Genomic DNA, 20,217 nt, shown 5'->3' with positions numbered 1-20,217 from the left:
TAAACAGATATATGCAGCTGTTGAGTATGCTTCAGTGATGTCTGATGAAGGTTATCTCGTGGTGACGCCATCATTGGTCATTGGTGGGGGGGCTCGTGGTGTGGATGGATCCCCAAGATATCGTTTCTTACCTCAGCGTCAAGCCAGGTACCGTATTTTCTGGACTATAAGCCGCTACTTTTTTCATAGGTTTTGAACCATGCAGCTTATACAAAGGTGCGGCTATTCTGTGGATTTTTCTTCCACCGCTAGGGGGAGTGCTAACCGGAATTAGAATAAAAACTAAGACAAAATAAATGCAAAAGAGAATACGCTACTTCTTCTTTAGCAGATAGAAGTAGATAGAAGCACATTTCAAACAGATAAATAGATAAATAAATACTGGTTATTTTCTCTTGGTTCAGTCCCGTTTTAATCAGCAAAATTGCTGCCGTGTTAAAAGACACTGTTAGGAAAGGATCTATTTAGGTACAAACATGTACATCATTTACAGTTCAAAATCCTTCTGTACATGTAGTAAATATCTAATCTAACAACAGAAATATCTGCGGCTTGCATATCTTTTTTTTTTTTAATAGAGCGGATGCGGCTTATATGCAGGTGCGGCTTGTATATCTTTTTTATTGTTTTTTTAAAAATAGAGCGGATGCGGCTTATATACAGGTGCAGCTTATAGTCCAGAAAATATGGTATTTATTTATTTATTTTTGTAATATTATTATAATATAATAGGGGTGTAACAATATATCGTGCCACGAAATTTCGCGATACAAAAACGTCACGATACGTGTCGTGGAGGTGACAACCTGTATCGCGATATTGGATTATTAATATTAATCTATTGTGTTGACTAGAAACGCGCATCTGACCGCGGCCGCAGCCGCGACCGCGCGGACCAAAATCTTACTCCGCTCACAAGAAAGTAGTCCCGTTTTGCGGTCCTGTTTTGAGCTCTGAACCTTTACTTATTTAAGTCTGGTGTAGAGTTAAGCCTTACCTTATTAAATTAAACCTTTTTGGGGTCGTGAGTAGGATAAACACGGGACAACTTCTGCGTGAGTTTGCGTGTACTTCAATGTCCGCTCAACAGCGTAGGATTTCAGAACATCAACACAACACCTAGTGCTGTATCACTCCGCCCAATCTAAAACATACTAACAACTGACATACTGACTAGTGTAATTATAGTCCCTGATTTACAGAATATAAAGAATATATTTATAAAATAATGAACCCTGAATTACCAAAATAACCTTAATAAAAATAAATCTCCTCTTACACTTATAAGGTGAACATGAATCAATCTTTTTTATGATGTAAAATTGTATGTATTTATTTACTTTTATTTATTTATTCAATTTTAGTTGTTAAATTTCTGGAAAAGAAAAAAGTCAAATCATACATGAGAGAAACTATTCAGTTTGTGGCAAAATATTTGTACTTGTATGAAACTGAAGATGCATAATGCAAACCTGACATTTACTTTTAGTTCAGTTTGTGGAAAATGGTTGGCCTGGCTTTCTCTTTAAAACTTAAACAGTTATAAAGCATTACAAACTGTAACAATAGGGCAAACACACAGCATTGTTTTGTATTATGTGTCTTTCAAATAAAAGACCATTTTTTCCAGTCATATGTTCCTCTATCAAGGTTGTTAAAAAATACTGCTATAATATCGTATCGTTATCGTGACCTCAATATCGTGTATCGTACCGTATCGTGAGATTAGTGTATCGTTACACCCCTATAATATAACAATAATAATTATTTAATATCATTATTTTTATGATATTTGTGATTATGTTCTAATGTCTATGTGTGTGTTTGGGGGGGTTATATGTGTGCTGTGTGGGTATGGAAGTGAGAATGTGTGTGAAAATGACGAGATGTGTGTTTTTAACCATGACTGGGCTAGTTTTTCTATGTTAAATGTTGATTTTATTATAAGCACTTTGCGTACTCGTGTATGGAGTGCTTTATAAATAAAGTTTTATTTGATTTGATTTGATTATAAAAACCTAAATGCTTTTAAATTATAATATAAAAACAAAGTGGAAATGTATTGTCACAAAACTTGTTTCAGCTTAAAGGGAGTAAGACGCTCTGGCATTTAAAAGTTGTTCTACTACATCTTGGCAATCATGGGGAAAAGTATGAATAAAAAGAGTCTAATCCATGCAAAATAGCTTTTACATTATTTTTCCCCAACATGTATTTCAATCCAATTTTTCTCCAAAACATTACTGGTGCCATACCTCAAAGCAGTTCTGTGAGACTTTATTCCCTATTTTGTATTTTTGGTGCCAATACAGGATTCATACATTCATGAGGCATCACAAGAACAAAAAGTATTCTGAGAGACCAGCGCTGCATCTCTCATTATGGATTCACATTAAGCCTGGAGACAGTTAAACGGTTAACATTTAATACCCGTCATTAAAACAGCGAGGGCATTTGCAAAAATGTCAAACTTGATTTTAAATAACACAGAAAGCTCCAGAACACCAGGTACTGGACAAAAACATGTGCAACACATCAGTAATATGGTTTAATTATACTCTTCTTTAAACATGCACACTTATAATGACATCCCTCTTGTTAAACTTCAATCCTGTTACATATGAGTTGTCCATAACTGTCGATTGGACACTTTGACATCGAACACATTACCCTTTTAAACCTTCAGGTGAATTATTCGTTCAGACACTGAGAAGCTAACATGTCATTTGACGAAAAAGAAATCGTAAGATAGCTTCCAGAAACGCCTGCAATAGGAGCTGCATTAAAGATAGTGGTGAAAATTCAGCAGAGCTGCAATGCTTTTACTATGAAAAAAAAACCTAATAGGTCACTTTGGTTTGGTTTTTTTCACATTTTTCTTCAGCTTTTTGCCGGTGGATTAAAAAGAAATGGAAGACTGGAAGGAGGAGGGAGAGTGCTAAATGACAGCGGCTCCCACATTAAGCAGGAAGCGAGATTGGCTGCAGCTCTGGCCTACAATTACTTCAAGGGTTTTCCAGGTAATGAAGCTTCACATGAGCTAATGACCTTTGAGTCTAATGGCATGCAGTGTTCATGGTGCGATTATAATAATGGAAGAGAAAAAGAATGTTGTTTTTTGTTTGCTTGTTTGTTGTTGTTTTTAAAGGCCACATAAGAGTTTGGATAATTTCCTGATCACTCCCTGAATCTAGAATAGCAAATGAGAAGATGTGGCTTTGAAATTTGCTCCAAAGGGGATTCTTATAACTTTATGGATGTAAACATAGCATGTACTAGTTATTCTAGTCCTTATGTACAGTCACCACTTCAGCTTTGATGTCTTTGAGAAGCAGCTTTAAGAAAAGAGATATGGGACACGCAGGCTGGACATTTCCGCTGTGGATTAGTTTTCCTGATTTTCTTCAAAGTAATACATTTAAATTATCTACTTTATCCATATAATAATTCAATACATTATTCCTAATACCTCAAGCCATTCTAGTAGTATCACACCACACATGCATGTCTGACTTCACTACAATATTTGCTGGTAATCTGACCGGTCAACACTGAATCTGTCCCCAATGATGAGCTACTACTTTAATTTTAAACCATCTGCGTGCAGAGTATCACTGAAGCCTCGCAAATCCAACTGTTTTCTGGCAGAACACACTCTGATGAGTCAAACCCCACTCGGATCCCCATCTCCGAATGTGATTACAAGGTATCCAGTATAATTATAAATACTTTACAATGCATTGATGCAGTGATCTCTAAGCTAAGCTGATGGAGGGTATTGTTATGATTATTTAAACGCGAAAAAAGTAAATGTACTATATAGCATGTGCTTTCTTTAAAATTACTATATTACTGAATGAATCAATAACACTAACGATGTAAGTGATGATGAGAAAAAAGCCCTAAACAATTACCTTAACTGCTTGGATCTCAGTTAAATGTCACACATGTTCAGTAAATGAGAAAGAAAGTGGCAGACCACCATGTTTTTACAGATAAGTCACATTGAACTGTTTAATTATCTTTGTCTGCCGCCAAAATCTCAAGCTTTATCAAACTTTGCTGACTCTAATATCTCACCCCTGAAGCCCACGGCAAGTGAAACACGCTGCGGAGCTTCTTGGTTCAGTCCTCTGATTCTGCTGATCAGGGTTGTGGTTCAGATGCTGCTCTGCTTGTAGCTAAGACTCAGCAGCATTCCTTAAAGTGCTCGTATATCATCCAGACAGCAACACGTCTCATCAGTACGAGCTGACTGAGAGGTTGACTAAGCAAAAAAAATGAGGCCCACATTAGGTTTTTTCATCACAGTTTATTCCAAGATGGTGTTATGAATTTCATGCATAAACTGTACCCTGAACATTACCTTATAGCTGAGAGAAATTTGGAGTTATAGAACATTCTGTTCAGTCTTTAAAGCCACCATATGTAGTTATACCAATTCTGACCACAAAGCGGAACATTCATTGAGTTTTGGTTATCTAAACTGCCATCTTTTTTAGTTTTTTTTTATGGTAATCTCAAATGAAAATATACAATTCAGCAAGCTGATCAGATGTGCTGGACACGCTATCATCATAGATGCAGATTAGAGAAAAGGGGGGTCTAAAGGGCGTAAAAGGGCATGTAAAGAGCTGTTTGACTGATATTCTAGGTAGGGGAATATTTTACGCTCCTAATGTTGGAACGGAGTTAGTTTATTTGGCAAATGATTGTGTGACAGCTATGCAAAAACCGCTGTTTAGTCTAAAATAAATGGCACAGCGACAGATAACAAAAGCTGTAAAGAGAAAACACTGCAGTCACTCCCTTCATTGTACCCAAAGTTATTCAAGTGATGAATTTGGTGATTTTTTTTTCTTATATCGAAGCTGTCACAGACACTAAAGCAAGGTTTTTTATGACATCTTAATTTAAAGCAGTCAAACTTTTTCTGACGCTTGCTCATCATAATTTGTAAAATATCCTGTGGGAGGCGCCATGTTTTACCTGCGCAATGCATTCTGGGGGCGATGACGTAGAGCGGTGGCTCTGGGAAGATAAGCCGCGTTAGTTTAACTGGGACAGGTATCTAAAACATAGATGAGCAGCATCTCCCGGCCGTGGAGGCTGACGAGGGAGCCCATAAGACGTCTCGGTTCAGGCAAACTGGATCAAAGTTCTGTGATGCACGGGAGATCTGCAAAAATGATCAATGTCGTGCGCATCTTACCAGTGCATTAGGCTACGCCGTCTACGGCGGATCTGGCTGGGGTTTTTATTGTAGCATCGGCTATCTGCTAGTTGAAACGTGTGGTCTGTTAGTCTATCTGAGTTTTATGGTGTTTTTATAGTTCATGCTTTATGGTGCCGTACTTTTTTTTTTTTTTTTTTACTTTTTTGTAGGTGCGCCGTCACCTTGATGTTTAGCTGTGTTTTGATCTGTGTTTCTGGTGCGCCGTCACCTGTTTAGCTGTGTTTTCATCTGTTTCTGGGTGTCAAAACAGTGTACGGGGGTTAGCAGGAGCCACCGTCTGACGTCACTACCCAGAATGTAAACAACAATGGCGACCTACATGTTAAATTATATTTTCAAATTTTATAAAAACGAAGACATCAACAAGGTTTTTTATATCACATTGTTATAATTGATACCAACATTTATCTTTTAAGACCTACATGTCTTAATAGCCAGGGTTCCTTTTAAGGTTTGCTTCAGAGAATTGCTTGGTGTTGCATCAGAGTTTAGAGAGCTAATCATGGTTCACGATGAAGAGGACAGTTCAGACAGCAAAAAAGTGCCAATTAACAACCTTTGAGAGGATATTAGCAGTGCTGCCGTGTTGTTTTTCTGAAATTGACTGTTGACGCCTGACGCTGTGCTCTCAATTTCTCAGTCTGAACGAGACATCTAAGAGCCTGCGTCAAAGTAATTTCATGCAGCACCAGTGAACCCATGCCAGCAACCAACCATGAAGCCCAAAAGATGTGGATCACATCAACATCTGGATGAAAATGGGCCGTTTTACTGGCGAACGCCGTGGCTCACAAACAAATAAAACTATCGCTTCAGAAAAACTATGTAAAAAAAATATGAAAAATCAAAGATGTGCAATGTCACGTGCACTAATTCAGCTGTTTGTCACACACAACCCTTATCATGCAAATGTCAAACACTGGAAAGGGAGAAATGTCAACGAGAGAAAACTGGAAGAAAGATAAAAGGCAAGTGGAAGAGCAGAAAGAAGGTATTAATTATCTTAAATGAGCTAATACATATAATGGATAGAGATAACCGTTAATCTCCAGTGCTTGTGTCCGGTGTGCTTTGTTTGATGTCTTTGCTATTTTGATTCTGCACATTTTGTTTCATCAACCCCTTTTCTGCAAAATAACTCCTCAAGGGAGCCTCTGATCCCTCTGCATTATTTGGAGGAAGGGTCTTATTATACAGCCAAATCTCTTAATACTAATACATTTTTACGTGTAAAATACTTTTACTAATTTGTTAATTGTTGAAACATGGCAGTGTTAGCTTTTTCTCAAATTAACTTCCTCATAAACTCACACAGCAAGTAACCTTTGAATCATACGCCTGATTTTCACTGATTCATTTGCCGCAAATTGACCTGAAAGCGTGAATGAGTTTGAAGTTAATCCCGTCAATCGTCTGCAGTTTTGGATTTCCACTGGATCGGATTTAATTAAAAGTTTACCAAGTGTCCCCGTTTGCAAATTCATTTCATTCGATCCAGCCAGAACACAGACGATCCTGAGCCGATATGCATTTTACACGTTTGACATGAAATATTCAGCCAAATTGTGGCAAATGTTGCATAATGGTGAAGTATTTTCAAGGCGCCATTTGTTTCGTAAAATATCAAAAAATAAATATTTGAGTCATTTACCTCCAGGGTAAAATAGAAAGTGAAATCATAACTCATAATTTCTGATTCAACATCACTTTTTGAATTTGTGGGCTTTGATCACTGGTTAAACTCATCGAGCAAAAACGTGTTGTTCCTCTCCTTATATACAGTACAGGTGAGCATTAATCATGACCCATTTAAGTTGCCATGGTGAATTTCCCCTTCATAACTCCGCCCAGCCATGTTTATGTTTTGCATAGCTTTGCATCTACTGAAACCAGAAATTTAGGAGCTACACACACTTATAAACTGTTACTTTTTAATTGTTTTAACCTTTGACTTGAATCAGTTCCTTCTCCGTCAGACACCGGCCTCTCACAGCAACCCATAAAGCCTTGAAAAGGACATTCATTTCAGGATATTTAGGTTCAAGGATCCTGATGCTTGGTGGAATCACTGTCAAAGTTTTTCATTAGATTTGATCCTTAATTGCCAAAATGTCTTACTTTGTGAAAAGAAAAAGGTCTTCCATTGATGTAATGTCCTGTAATTAAAGTACTGAACTGCAGTCAATAGTTGAGATATGAGTGCGACTGAAATTCACTATCATGAATACATTTAAGTGTTGTGTTGGTTGACATCACACGCAGCATTGACAGTTAACGCAGGAGAAACTCAACATCTGGAAGGCAGAGGTGCTCCTTCACAGTAAGATGTGCAGAATTACATCATTTTTTGTTAGCAAGCTCAACTTCTGCCCGTCTTTCTTAAAGGGGACCTATTATGAAAAACACGTTTTTTCTTGCTTTAACATATATAAAGTGGTCTCCCCTCAGTCTGCCAACTCAGAGAAGGAGGAAAGCAACCAAATTCTGCAGTGTCTGTACAGCCGCCCGGATGAGCATCCAGTGTGATGTGGATCTACGAGCCGTTCAGATTCTGCTCCCTTTCGTTACATAACCAAAATGCAATTTGCATCGGTTGGCCTCCGATGCGTGAAACCACGCCCACAACTAACTCCATCGGCCGGAGCTTCCGCCATTTTTTCGTAGCGGTGTATCGCGTCATTCAATCAGCCAATCAGCACAGTGCCTCATTATCATAGCCCCGCCCACTCAGAATCCTGCATAGATAATGAGGTTAGAGAATGGGAAGATAAAGACATGGCTCAGAGGCTGAATTTCTAATTTATTTAGCAAAAAAAATCAAAAGCTTGTTTTTAAGACATCCAAGGCCCGTTTAAAATAGGTATTGGATGCCATAATAGGTCCCCTTTAAGTCCTTTGTCTGCCTGTATCATCTGAAAATAGAGAAGTTCAGAACATGGTCCTGCATGGTCTAGGGAAACCTGATACTCCCGCTGTCTGCAAGCTCGTCCATTTAGCTTCCCTGGGATCTGCTCTTGGCTGAAGCTGAACAAAACACTTTCTTCTTCTGTTCAGCTTGTATGATTATTGTCTTCACAGTGTTTTGACTGGTTCCCCCTGTGATGTCTCCGCAATTACTCCAATAGTCTGAGGTAAAAATGGTTTGTTGGAGAAGAAGAAGAGCACATAATAGTCCAGGGACATGTTTCTCCTCAAAAGTCATGTTTATCTTAAAAAATACAAATACACCAAATCATGAGGAAAATAAATGAATGAAATGGGTGATTGAAATTATCTTTGTATTTTGAACAATCCGGTAATGAACCAGAACAAGCCTGGTTCAGCTTCCAAGAATGGACGAGGCCAAGCAATAATATTAATCTTTTTATTTTTTAACAAAGCGGCGGCTCTGCAAACATGTTCAGCAGCACCACTGTGGCCGTGGATAAAAGATTAATTCATCATGATCTGTGAGAAAGTTGCGCTGTGTACATTTAAAAAAATGTAAATGTTCTGTATCCTAACTATTCATAAGATCTAGGTCTGTTCCTAAGTTTTAGACTATTATTAAAAGATATACTGTTGACTTGTGTCATGAGTCCACTTCATTAATAGTTGAAGAAGTGCAGTCAAGGGACACGATGCCAATATCTGCTGCACTGAGACTCTCTCTTGTCTCTAAGATGTGCAACCTAATCTCTCTGAATCACATGTGGTGGCCTTGACCTTCAGGTGCAAAATCTTTTTCTTTTTAGAAAATATAACAGTAAAAACTGTTTTGCTCTTTTGTGTCACAGAAAAAGTTCACTAATTGTGAAATTCTTGCATTTTGCGTCCCATGAAATCTACAAAAACTGCAACACTTCAACTCCTCAAAAAAATGCTACTTTCCTAGGTCGTCTTTTTAAATTGTGACGTGCTTTCACCTTGCGTGACATGTGACTGTCACAAAAATCTTGCACTCTGATAGCACTCTTGATGGTGGGAAATGCCACAAAATCATGTTCCAGTCCCATAAGTCTCAATTTAGTTCAAGGATTTTTCACTTTTATAATTTACTGGCATTAAAAATACATGATCAGGATATCGTTCAGCATTTTTGTGATGGTTACGGTTTGCGATTTAAAAAAAAATGTAACAAAAACACAGTTAGGTTTCAATATGAATAAAGATATGGTTCATGATACAAGCAAAACCAAGTAAAATATTCACAACTCACATTTTCTGCATCCTTGCCGTAACACTTCCAGTTCAGTCTATTTGCGTAGCATTAATTTACAACCAAAGTCATCTCAAGGCACTTCAAAGTATAGTCTGATTATAATATATCTCAATTTAACCAAATCTGTTATAATCCATTTATCATCCATTTCAGTTCAATACAATTTATATTCATATAATGGCCGTTCATAATAAGCAGCCTAGACAAGGCAGCCTACAGGCTGCATCAAGTCGTTAGTTTGATTTAATGCTCCATCCCGGTGAAGCACACGGCGAGAGTGGGAAGGAAAAACTCCCTGTTAACAGGAAGACAATTGTACATACAGTATTTTCATGTGAGACTTTTGCACCTTATGGCCAGTGTAGAAATTTGTCAAAATGACAAAAGTTTTTTCAAATTGACTGATGACACAGACTTAATATTTGGTACAGAAACCTTTGTTTGCAATTACAGAGATCAGACGTTTCCTGTAGTTCTTGACCAGGTTTGCACACACTGCAGCAGGGATTTTGGCCCACTCCTCCATACAGATCTTCTCCAGATCCTTCAGGTTTCGGGGCTGTCACTGGGCAATACGGACTTTCAGCTCCCTCCAAAGATTTTCTATTGGGTTCAGGTCTGGAGACTGGCTAGGCCACTCCAGGACCTTGAAATGCTTCTTACGGAGCCACTCCTGAGTTGCCCTGGCTGTGTGTTTTGGGTCGTTGTCATGCTGGAAGACCCAGCCACGACCCATCTTCAATGCTCTTACTGAGGGAAGGAGGTTGTTGGCCAAGATCTCACGATACATGGCCCCATCCATCCTCCCCTCAATACGGTGCAGTCGTCCTGTCCCCTTTGCAGAAAAGCATCCCCAAAGAATGATGTTTCCACCTCCATGCTTCACGGTTGGGATGGTGTTCTTGGGGTTGTACTCATCCTTCTTCTTCCTCCAAACACGGCGAATGGAGTTTAGACCAAAAAGCTCTATTTTAGTCTCATCAGACCACATGACCTTCTCCCATTCCTCCTCTGGATCATCCAGATGGTCATTGGCAAACTTCAGACGGGCCTTGACATGCACTGGCTTGAGCAGGGGGACCTTGCGTGCGCTGCAGGATTTTAATCCATGACTGTGGTCCCAGCTCTCTTCAGGTCATTGACCAGGTCCTGCCGTGTAGTTCTGGGCTGATCCCTCACCTTCCTCATGATCATTGATGCCCCACCAGGTGAGATTTTGCATGGAGCCCCAGACCGAGGGAGATTGACCGTCATCTTGAACTTCTTCCATTTTCTAATAATTGCGCCAACAGTTGTTGCCTTCTCACCAAGCTGCTTGCCTATTGTCCTGTAGCCCATCCCAGCCTTGTGCAGGTCTACAATTTTATCCCTGATGTCCTTACACAGCTCTCTGGTCTTGGCCATTGTGGAGAGGTTGGAGTTTGTTTGATTGAGTGTGTGGACAGGTGTCTTTTATACAGGTAACAAGTTCAAACAGGTGCAGTTAATACAGGTAAGGAGTGGAGAACAGGAGGGCTTCTTAAAGAAGAACTAACAGGTCTGTGAGAGCCGGAAGTCTTACTGGTTGACAGGTGATCAAATACTTATGTCATGCAATAAAAAGCAAATTAATTACTTAATTAATTACTAGATTTTTTTTTAGATTCCATCACTCACAGTTGAAGAGTACCTATGATAAAAATTACAGACTTCTACATGCTTTGCAACTGGGAAAATATATATACATACATACATACATACATACATACATACATACATACATACATACATACATACATACATACATACATACATACATATATATGTATATATATGTATATATATGTATATATATGTATATACATATATATACGTATGTATATATGTATATACATACAAATAATTCTGTTACAGCAGATGTTTGAGGATGAAATGCTGTCCCAACCAGTCTTATTTCAGTTTGTGTTTCAGAAGGTTAGTGTCAGGTGTTGTTAGGGTTGTGTGAGACCTGCACTTAGATGTATACAGGACTAGCACCATCTTTCCTGGTCATTCATCGCTGCAGTCCTGTTCCAGTGTGGCCACATAGGACTTAAAGTGGTGGCGTTTAATATCTGTGCTGAAAAAGTTGATGAAGTGCTCTGGATGTAATGATGAAGTGCAATGTGCCTGTGCAAACGTCCACAGCCACCAGTGTTATTCTTTGCTCTCATATCCATCTTCGCTGCCTCTCCTCTCACCACTCTTTCTCCCTTTGTCATAAGCCTGAAAGCTACACTCTTTGTGAATGTCACACAATGCGCACCACAACACCGTCTATATCCATCTACGTCTTCTTCGCTCTTCCCTCCATCCTCGGCAGTGACGACGAGAGCCTCCCTTTCCTGCCTCTCTTTTGTCCCTCCCTCGCTCCCACCGTTCCAGCTCCCAGGCTCCCAGCCTCGCTGCGGCCGCCTCCCCTCCCCCTCCCTCCGACTCCATTGTGAGTGCTTCGTTCAGCAGGCTCAGCCTCACTCCTGCAGTATGCAGCACTGCTTTGCTGTTACTGTGCAGCCTGAGCCAAACGCGCCACAGCCTCCTGCTCGGGCTCAGGGGAGGGGAAGGGAAACACTTAGAGCTCCAGGCCCAGCTAGGAAAACCAGACAGCACCAACTGAGCTCATCTACAAGCAATGAGACTGCGTGCTCGCGAGCAGTTATCGATTTTACTCTTTAGAACTGAGAACCGTTCATCCCCTTCATTCACTCGTCTACCTAATGTCCCTTTATCCACCGACATTTTTACTGAAAACCTGCTTAGACTGCAGTTTTCCGATAAGCTGAGTGGCAACAACATTACTCTGTTAGTCAGTACTCGAGTTGTAAAAAAAAATCAGGGGGGATGGTGGATTTTATCATATGGGGACAGATAATTTGTGCTGATTACAAATAATATAATATATTACAAATAATAGCACTGACCAAAACACCTGCAGAAATACTGCAGGAATGACATAGCAGCAGTTAAATGCAGCCTTCTGTAAGCTTTAAATATCCACTGGGCTTACATCAAATACATCAAAACACAACAATAAAAAACAGTTTTCTGAACTTATCAATATGACCCTGTCCTTCACAAGATAAGTAAAATGGATCACTGCAAAAACTCACAATCTTAACAAGAATATTTGTCTTATTTCTAGTTAAAATGTCTCATTTTAGTAAAAAAATCTCATTGCACTTAAAACAAGACTCATCACTGGAAAAAACAACAATTTTCACCTGTTTCAAGTAGATTTTCACTTAAAATAAGTAGAAAAATCTCCCAGTGGAACAAGATTGTATTGCTTGTAATGAGAAGATAAATCTTGTCCCATTGGCAGATTTTTCTATTTATTTCAAGTGGAAATTTACTTGAAACCGGTGAAAATTGTCAAATAAGTTATTTTTCTGGTGTTATTTTTCTGGTGATGACTAAATGTTGAAATAGCAGTAAAACCACATTCATTGATGAAATGACATAAGGGATGGAAAGGGGGGATGGCAGTTTTACAGGGGGGATGATTTGGACCGTTTTTATTTCAAGAGGGATGCCATCCCCCCTCATCCCCCCTCAATTCGAGTACTGCTGTTAGTAGGTGCTGAAGATATTTGTGTGATTTATGTTTTTCTTATGAAGAGTGCAGCATTTTCAGAAGATTAAAACAAGAAAGCATGAGCTTGTTGCAAAACAACCTCACATAAGATGTAAAAATACTCCTCTTGACACAACCACAGAGATATTCTGATGCTACGTTTGGATGAACGCTGCTGCAAACCCGACAACATGGTGTATGTTAATGACACCGACCTTTAAGTACACTGAGAGAACAGTTAGTGGTATTAAACAGGGTTTTAGCTTTTTGTCATTTGTCTGGATTTAATTCCCGCTCTGAAATCCTTCTGATGGCTCCTGAACTCCCACAATCTCTGACCTTCGGTGACTCTCTGCAGATGTGCCACCAGGAGACTGTGACCAAAACCGGAAACAGTTCCAAATCTTGCACTCAGCAAGCTGTAAAAGCAAATCTAATTACAGAACGCCGCGTCTCACTCTGAGGGCATGTTTCTCTGTTTGTGTGTTGTGGTAAACAATATCGTAACCTAAGGGAAATAAACTCTCATGCAGAAAGAATTTAATTTTAAAGGTCCATAAAAATAGTAGTGCACGGTTTTTCAGCTTCCTCAGTGTGTTGAATCGGTTGACAGTTTTTAAAGCAGCCTGGTCTCACAACAACAACAAAAGAACGTTATATTTACACTGATGAACACCGACAAAAGTTCAGCCAGCATGACTCTACAAGTAATGGTTTTCAGCAGAACAGGTTTCCACTAGGAATGGGAAGGAAGGAAGGAAGGAAGGAAGGAAGGAAGGAAGGAAGGAAGGAAGGAAGGAAGGAAGGAAGGAAGGAAGGAAGGAAGGAAGGAAGGAAGGAAGGAAGGAAGGAAGGAAGGAAGGAAGGAAGGGAGGGAGGGAGGGAGGGAGGGAGGGAGGGAGGGAGGGAGGAAGGAAGGAAGGAAGGAAGGAAGGAAGGAAGGAAGGAAGGAAGGAAGGAAGGAAGGAAGGAAGGAAGGAAGGAAGGAAGGAAGGAAGGGAGGGAGGGAGGGAGGGAGGGAGGGAGGGAGGGAGGGAGGAAGGAAGGAAGGAAGGAAGGAAGGCAGGAAGGAAGGAAGGAAGGAATGAAGGAAGAAATGAGCCAGAAAGAAAGAAAGAAAGAAAGAAAGAAAGAAAGAAAGAAAGAAAGAAAGAAGGATATGAGCCTGAAAGAAAGAAAGAAAGAAAGAAAGAAAGAAAGAAAGAAAGAAAGAAAGATATGAGCCTGAAAGAAAGAAAGAAAGAAAGAAAGAAAGAAAGAAAGAAAGAAAGAAAGAAAGAAAGAAAGAAAGAAAGAAAGAAAGAAAGAAAGAAAGAAAGAAAGAAAGAAAGAAGGATATGAGCCTGAAAGAAAGAAAGAAAGAAAGAAAGAAAGAAAGAAAGAAAGAAAGAAAGAAAGAAAGAAAGAAAGAAAGAAAGAAAGAAAGAAAGAAAGAAAGAAAGAAGGATATGAGCCTGAAAGAAAGAAAGAAAGAAAGAAAGAAAGAAAGAAAGAAAGAAAGAAAGAAAGAAAGAAAGAAAAAAGAAAGAAAGAAAGAAAGAAAGAAAGAAAGAAAGAAAGAAAGAAAATTTTTTTTATCGTCATTTTTATCGTTATCGGGATAAATGCCAGAAATGAACGTGATAAATTATTTAGTCCATACCGCCCATCCCTAGTTTCCACCCAGTTTTGTTTGTTAAATGGGAGAGGGGGGGGACATCAGCCAGTAATCCAGGTGTTTTGATGTGGTAGGAAGGAAGGAAGGAAGGAAGGAAGGAAAATTTTTAACGCAAGACATGGTATCTTCCTGGGCTCAGATAAACAGTTGTTTGAGCTTGTGAAGCTACAAGCAATTATCTTCCTTTTTTTTTAGTATTTTATAAAATACTGTGAAAGTGTGAACCTCTAAGTAGATATTTTTTTTGGTTAATTAGCTTGAAAAAAAGATTTTAAGGCTAATTCATGTTTGCTTTAAAACTGGGTTGGTATAAGCAAATAACACATCAAATCTTTATAAACTTGTGATCATGTTTGAACAACACTAGGCTTCATTTAAGATAATATCTATCATTTATACACTTTTATTAGCCCTTAAGGGGACATATTACGAACACAAACACACAAATCTGTTTAATAGAGCATTTATTTGGGTGATTGAAGTCTCCACCAACTCAAAAACCTTTAGATAACTTTTCTCTGGATATTATCAGTCTATAAATATGACATTCAGGGAACCTGTCAGATTTGAAGGGTACCGTGACTTTACAGACCCGTGTCACAGTGTAGTTACACAGCTTTCCATCTTTAGGTCCACCTAACATCCACCAACATCCGTCTGTATTTACTGTGCTGGCACAAAACTTTAATTTCAAAGGCTGCTTTACCCACAAAAAAAGATGGAGTTGTTTACTCCGCCCCCAAAACTGGCTCCTATGAACAGAGCAGTAAAAACATGGTTGAAAAAAGGAGGTTTTGCACTGTATTTCTGCATTATTTTGACCAACATATACCATAGCCCTTTTGTTTTATACCTGAGCAATTTGTATCGCATTTAATGAAGCCTCTTTAATAACTAATCTCTATCTTTCTTTTCCCCTTCCTGCCTTAACTATCTATCATGAAACATTTGAACTGAATTCCTCTCATTTAATATTTGAGTATCCACTGCATAGCAATAAATAATGCTTAGCTCAGGTGTTCCTTGGTAATCCATCGTTTTCTAACGGTAATTTTGACCATCCACGTAGTCAAAGGACAGTTAAGTAACTGATGGCTGAGAAGAAAATGTTTTTGTTTTTTTCATTCTAAACTAGACTTGTTTATTTTCCTCATTAGGTTCTTAATTATAAGACTCTCGCTGTCTTAGCACCATTTTAACAGAAACGTACTGGAGACATGGATTCAGTGTGGATTAAAAAAATGTTTCTTAAAAGATTTTTTGACAATATTTGTGGCAGGCCGTATCATCTTATCAGAGAATGGTATTCATCACTCCCCAGCTACTATCTGATCCTTTATACGTACCCTTATATTATTACATAACTAAAGATTAACGTGCTGATGCGTCAAAATCTGCAAGACAAAATGAAATTAAAGTACAAGTGCTACATTGGATAGTTAGTTTGCTTGTGGCTGTTTCCATTGACAATTCTCCATTGGATAAACAAGCTACTTCCCAACAAATCAATGCCATTCATTACCAGTTGGTGCAGACAGTCGGCGGCTACTAAGACCCAGATTGTTTCAAAATTTCACTCTCCTGGGCCCCTGCAGAGACGCCAATATGATGCTTTGTTTAATTGTTAGGCTCTGTTCCCTGCAGCACTTCCACAAGCATGTAAGCTTCCTCCTGAATAATTGAGCACCCAAGGTCACAGCAGCGAAACCTCTGTCTTTAACATGGAGAGTTTGTTGTGAAACCTTTAAAAGTCACTCACTTCACAGTATAACGTCCACGATAAGTCCACACTCGCGCTGCCTTGCACCAAACACGGAAGATATTCAAAACTGAAGACAAAAGCGGAACAAAAAGAGAAATTATCCATCTCCCTTCAATGCAGCCTTCCTCTGCAAACCTGTGCAATCAGTAGGGACTAATGAAGGGCCCCTGATTTAAGGATGCAAGGATACAGTAAATGCCCAAAACAAAGATGATTTAGAGAAATCACCTGCTTCTGCTCGCTTCAGCTCTTACGATCCACAGAATGAAGACATTGCCTCAGTTTGAAGTTCAATTTTAAAGCCAAAGCCAGAAAAAAAGATTGAAACATCCCTTTATGTAACACAATAAACACTTGCATCTCCAACTGAGAAAAACACCCTTGTAAATTTACAAAACTCCATGCTTTCAAACTCTTGAACAGAAAACTACAATCGCAGTATCTAGTTTGGGAGTTTTGAGAGACTGGAGGCTGGTCCCATATCCTGGTGAAGTAGGGATGCTCTGCATAATGCACAAGGTGCAGCTGACTTCTGAGGGGGAGGAGGGAAGAGCAGCCCTGCATGCAGGCCTACAACAGTGTGAAGCTTGTTTTTGCAACATTATCATCCATTTCCCCTCCCAATCAAAAATACATAACCAGCCTCACAGTAGTCAATACTCTTATTTCCCCACACAAGACAATTTCGGGGTCTAAAAAATGTCATAAAAATGTATTATGGGCTTTCATATAACAATGTAGAAGTAAAGTGGAGATGGAGAGGGTATGAACAACATTTACGGAGGTGAGAGCTAAACCCATAATTTTGCTAGTCGTAAGAAAAACAGCAGCAAGTAATGAAACTATCAATACGGTTTGTTTTTCGTGTGTTTGTTTTTGTGTTTTCAGTCCTAAATCATCCATTCCCCGCTGAGACATCACTAGTGGACTTCATTAACCTTCCTTCCCGATCAATATTCATCACTGCAACCTCCTGACAACTGAGATCCAAACATCACATCCACATTGGACGGGCTCACCATTCCGTGCCAGCTGATGACGATCCCAGTCCGGTGCCAGTCCTTTTCAAAACATCCCGACCACAAACGTCGCGGAGACCATCGCTGAAGGCGTACCGAAGACGTACATGCAGATGACGACGGGGTTTAACAATAACAATAATAATAGCAATATAATAATAGTAATAATAATAATAAAAAATAATAATAATAATTAATTAAATAAATAAAGTAACACAAAATTTACAAAAATACATCAATAAAAATAAAAAGGCGACGAAAAAGCGATGAGGAAAGAAAATAAAGCTGAGGTGGACGGAACCGAGGTCTGCTGATGCTGAATCACTCTCCCAGCTCACCACCTTGCAACCATTGTGCTGCAAGATGCTGGCTGTACCATTGTGGACCTACCAGAGCAGAGAGGGAGAGTGAGGAGGGGGGGTCGCCATGGCAACCGCTCAGGAGAACGTCTGACGTCAAGGCTCGGGCAGAGAGAGGCAGAGATCACATGGAGGCTGCTCTCTCCTGATGGGAGGGGTTGCGTGGCAGCACATCTATGTGATTCCGTCCTGATCTCGTCCTGATCCCATCCTGCACCATCCCGCCGCTGAGATCCCGGCGGCAGGATGGCAGGATGAAGGATGCAGACAGGGCCGGTTCTAGAAAATGATGACTAGGGCTGCATTTCAGATCAGAGGGGGTGCACATGCCTGGCACGTTATTCAACACTAAATTATGCATTTCCCCATAATTTCAAGCGGAATAATAATAGCAAAACAACAATATTTGAAGTGTATTTCAAGTGCATCTTTGCAGCAATATTGCTGCAGAACAAAGAAAATGCTACATTTAGTCTGGACTACCTCACCCATCAGACAATCTAGCAACAGAAAATAAAACATAGCAACAAAAATAAAGTTAACCATAAATATACAACACTGTCTCAGAAAATTTGAATATTGTGATAAAGTCCTTTATTTTCTGTAATGCAAAAATGTCATACATTCTGGATTCATTACAAATCAACTGAAATATTGCAAGCCTTTTATTATTTTCATATTGTTGATCATGGCTTACAGCTTAAGAAAACTCAAATATACTATCTCAAAAAATTAGAATATTCTGGGAATCTTAATCTTAAACTTTAAGCCATAATCAGCAATATTAAAATAATAAAAGGCTTGCAATATTTCAGTTGATTTGTAATGAATCCAGAATGTATGACTTTTTTTTTTTTTATTGCATTACAGAAAAATAAAGGACTTTATCACAATATTCTAATTTTCTGAGAAAGTCCTGTAAACTTGCTTGCGTCGTTGTGCTTGAATGAATCACTTCCGAATATCCATCGTTACTTTGTGTTAACGGAGCAGCAGAGAGCAGCATCTTGCTGGTGCAGGAAACTGCTGGAACCAGATGAGTGACGGACACTGGCTGATTTATGGTTCCGCGTGGCACCAAAGCAGAGCTTACGGCGTAGGATACGCTGTGACGCGAACGTATGGTGTGCGTCGCCGCGTATCATACGCCGTAGGCTACGCCGTCAATTTAACGCGGAACCATAAATCAGGCTGACGCGCGCGCATTTGTCAGTTTTCTTTTCGTCTTTTCAACTGAGCATGCAAACACATAAACTGAGGGTGCAATGCATGCTTTTGCACCCTCGTAGACCCGGGCCTGCTCGCATCTCTTTAGGTTCAACTCATCTAGACTCTAGTAATCGAGCACTAAGAATTAAACTCGCTGATATCTTATTAATCACTGAAGATTAATTTATATTCTGTTCAACAAACTGGCACATAAACATTGAAATAAATAAGACAAAAGAATCCAAAGTAGCTTTTTGTCATTCTTGTTAAGGATTTGTAAAGACAGACTTCAAGGCCCTGCACTTGGATACCAAGAGGTGTATGACTTTTGTTGGCTCCCTCCATTAAAGGGGACCTATTATGGCATTTAATGTACTGTATATTTTAAACAGGCTTTGAATGTCTTAAAAACAATCAAAAGCTTATTTTTTCTACATAAATCAGAAATTCAGCCTCTGGGCCATGTTTTTATTTTTACCGCTTCTAACCTCCTTCTCTATGAGGGATTCTGAGTGGGCGGGGAGGCTATGATAATGAGGCTCTGTGCTGATTGGCTGCCTGAATGACGTGTAGCAGGGGAGGGCACAAAGCCTCGCTCCGGGCTGAAGAGCAGCGGCTGCGTAAACTATTAAACCATGGCCCATGCGATGCGAGCATCAGCAACAAAATCAATTCCATTGCTTTATTTTTTTTCTATTGGACTGTCCTAACTGGCCGCGAGTTTAACAGTTTCAGTGTGGACAGAGAGCGTCCAATGTCACGCAGCTCGACGCGATAGTTGGACGCTCGCATGCAGTTATGACACAGTATAAACGACTCCCTGGGATCTTAAAGCCTGAATTACGGTTCTGCGTTAAATCGACGCCTACCCTACGCCGTAGGCTCTGCGTTGGTGTAACACGGAACCATAAATCAGCCTTTAGTTCCCTGAAGGGGGGACCGGGTCACCTCATCTTCACACTAATTCACACAGGAAGATTTAATTGAATTCTAAACAGGTACACCACAGTTCTTTACTTTGATTCCTCATCATTTCATTTCTTACCGTATTTTACAAGACAAATGAATCATGTTAACTGTTAAAAGTTCTCACAACACTGAATGTTCACAAATGGCAACTTTATTGTTAAAAAAAATAAAATAACATAAGTTGTATATAAATAACATTTATGCACTATTGCT

General features: G+C 39.4%; 1 protein-coding gene across 8 annotated transcripts in view; it reads right to left on the bottom strand.

Annotated features, from left to right (window-relative positions):
- mapk10 (mitogen-activated protein kinase 10) overlaps positions 1–17,842 on the bottom strand; it is a 101,388-nt gene extending 83,546 nt beyond the window's left edge. For 7 of the 8 annotated variants that reach the window (XM_061733696.1, XM_061733697.1, XM_061733692.1 and 4 more), the window contains exon 1: positions 17,468–17,842. Coding sequence is in view for 6 of the 8 variants with exons in the window: in XM_061733697.1 (XP_061589681.1) it covers positions 17,468–17,470 (3 nt within the window). In the remaining 2 variants the exon portion in view is untranslated. Of the gene's footprint in view, positions 1–16,445; positions 16,516–16,676; positions 16,716–17,467 lie in introns of those variants that run through there. The other variant, XM_061733693.1, reaches the window with a different exon arrangement.
- Between the last annotated feature and the right edge of the window lie 2,375 nt (positions 17,843–20,217).

The sequence above is a fragment of the Cololabis saira genome, chromosome 11 (genome assembly GCF_033807715.1).
Source record: "Cololabis saira isolate AMF1-May2022 chromosome 11, fColSai1.1, whole genome shotgun sequence".
Classification (NCBI taxonomy): domain Eukaryota; kingdom Metazoa; phylum Chordata; class Actinopteri; order Beloniformes; family Belonidae; genus Cololabis; species Cololabis saira.
Note: the sequence above shows the minus strand (reverse complement) of the source record. Positions and strands in the feature narration are given on the sequence as shown.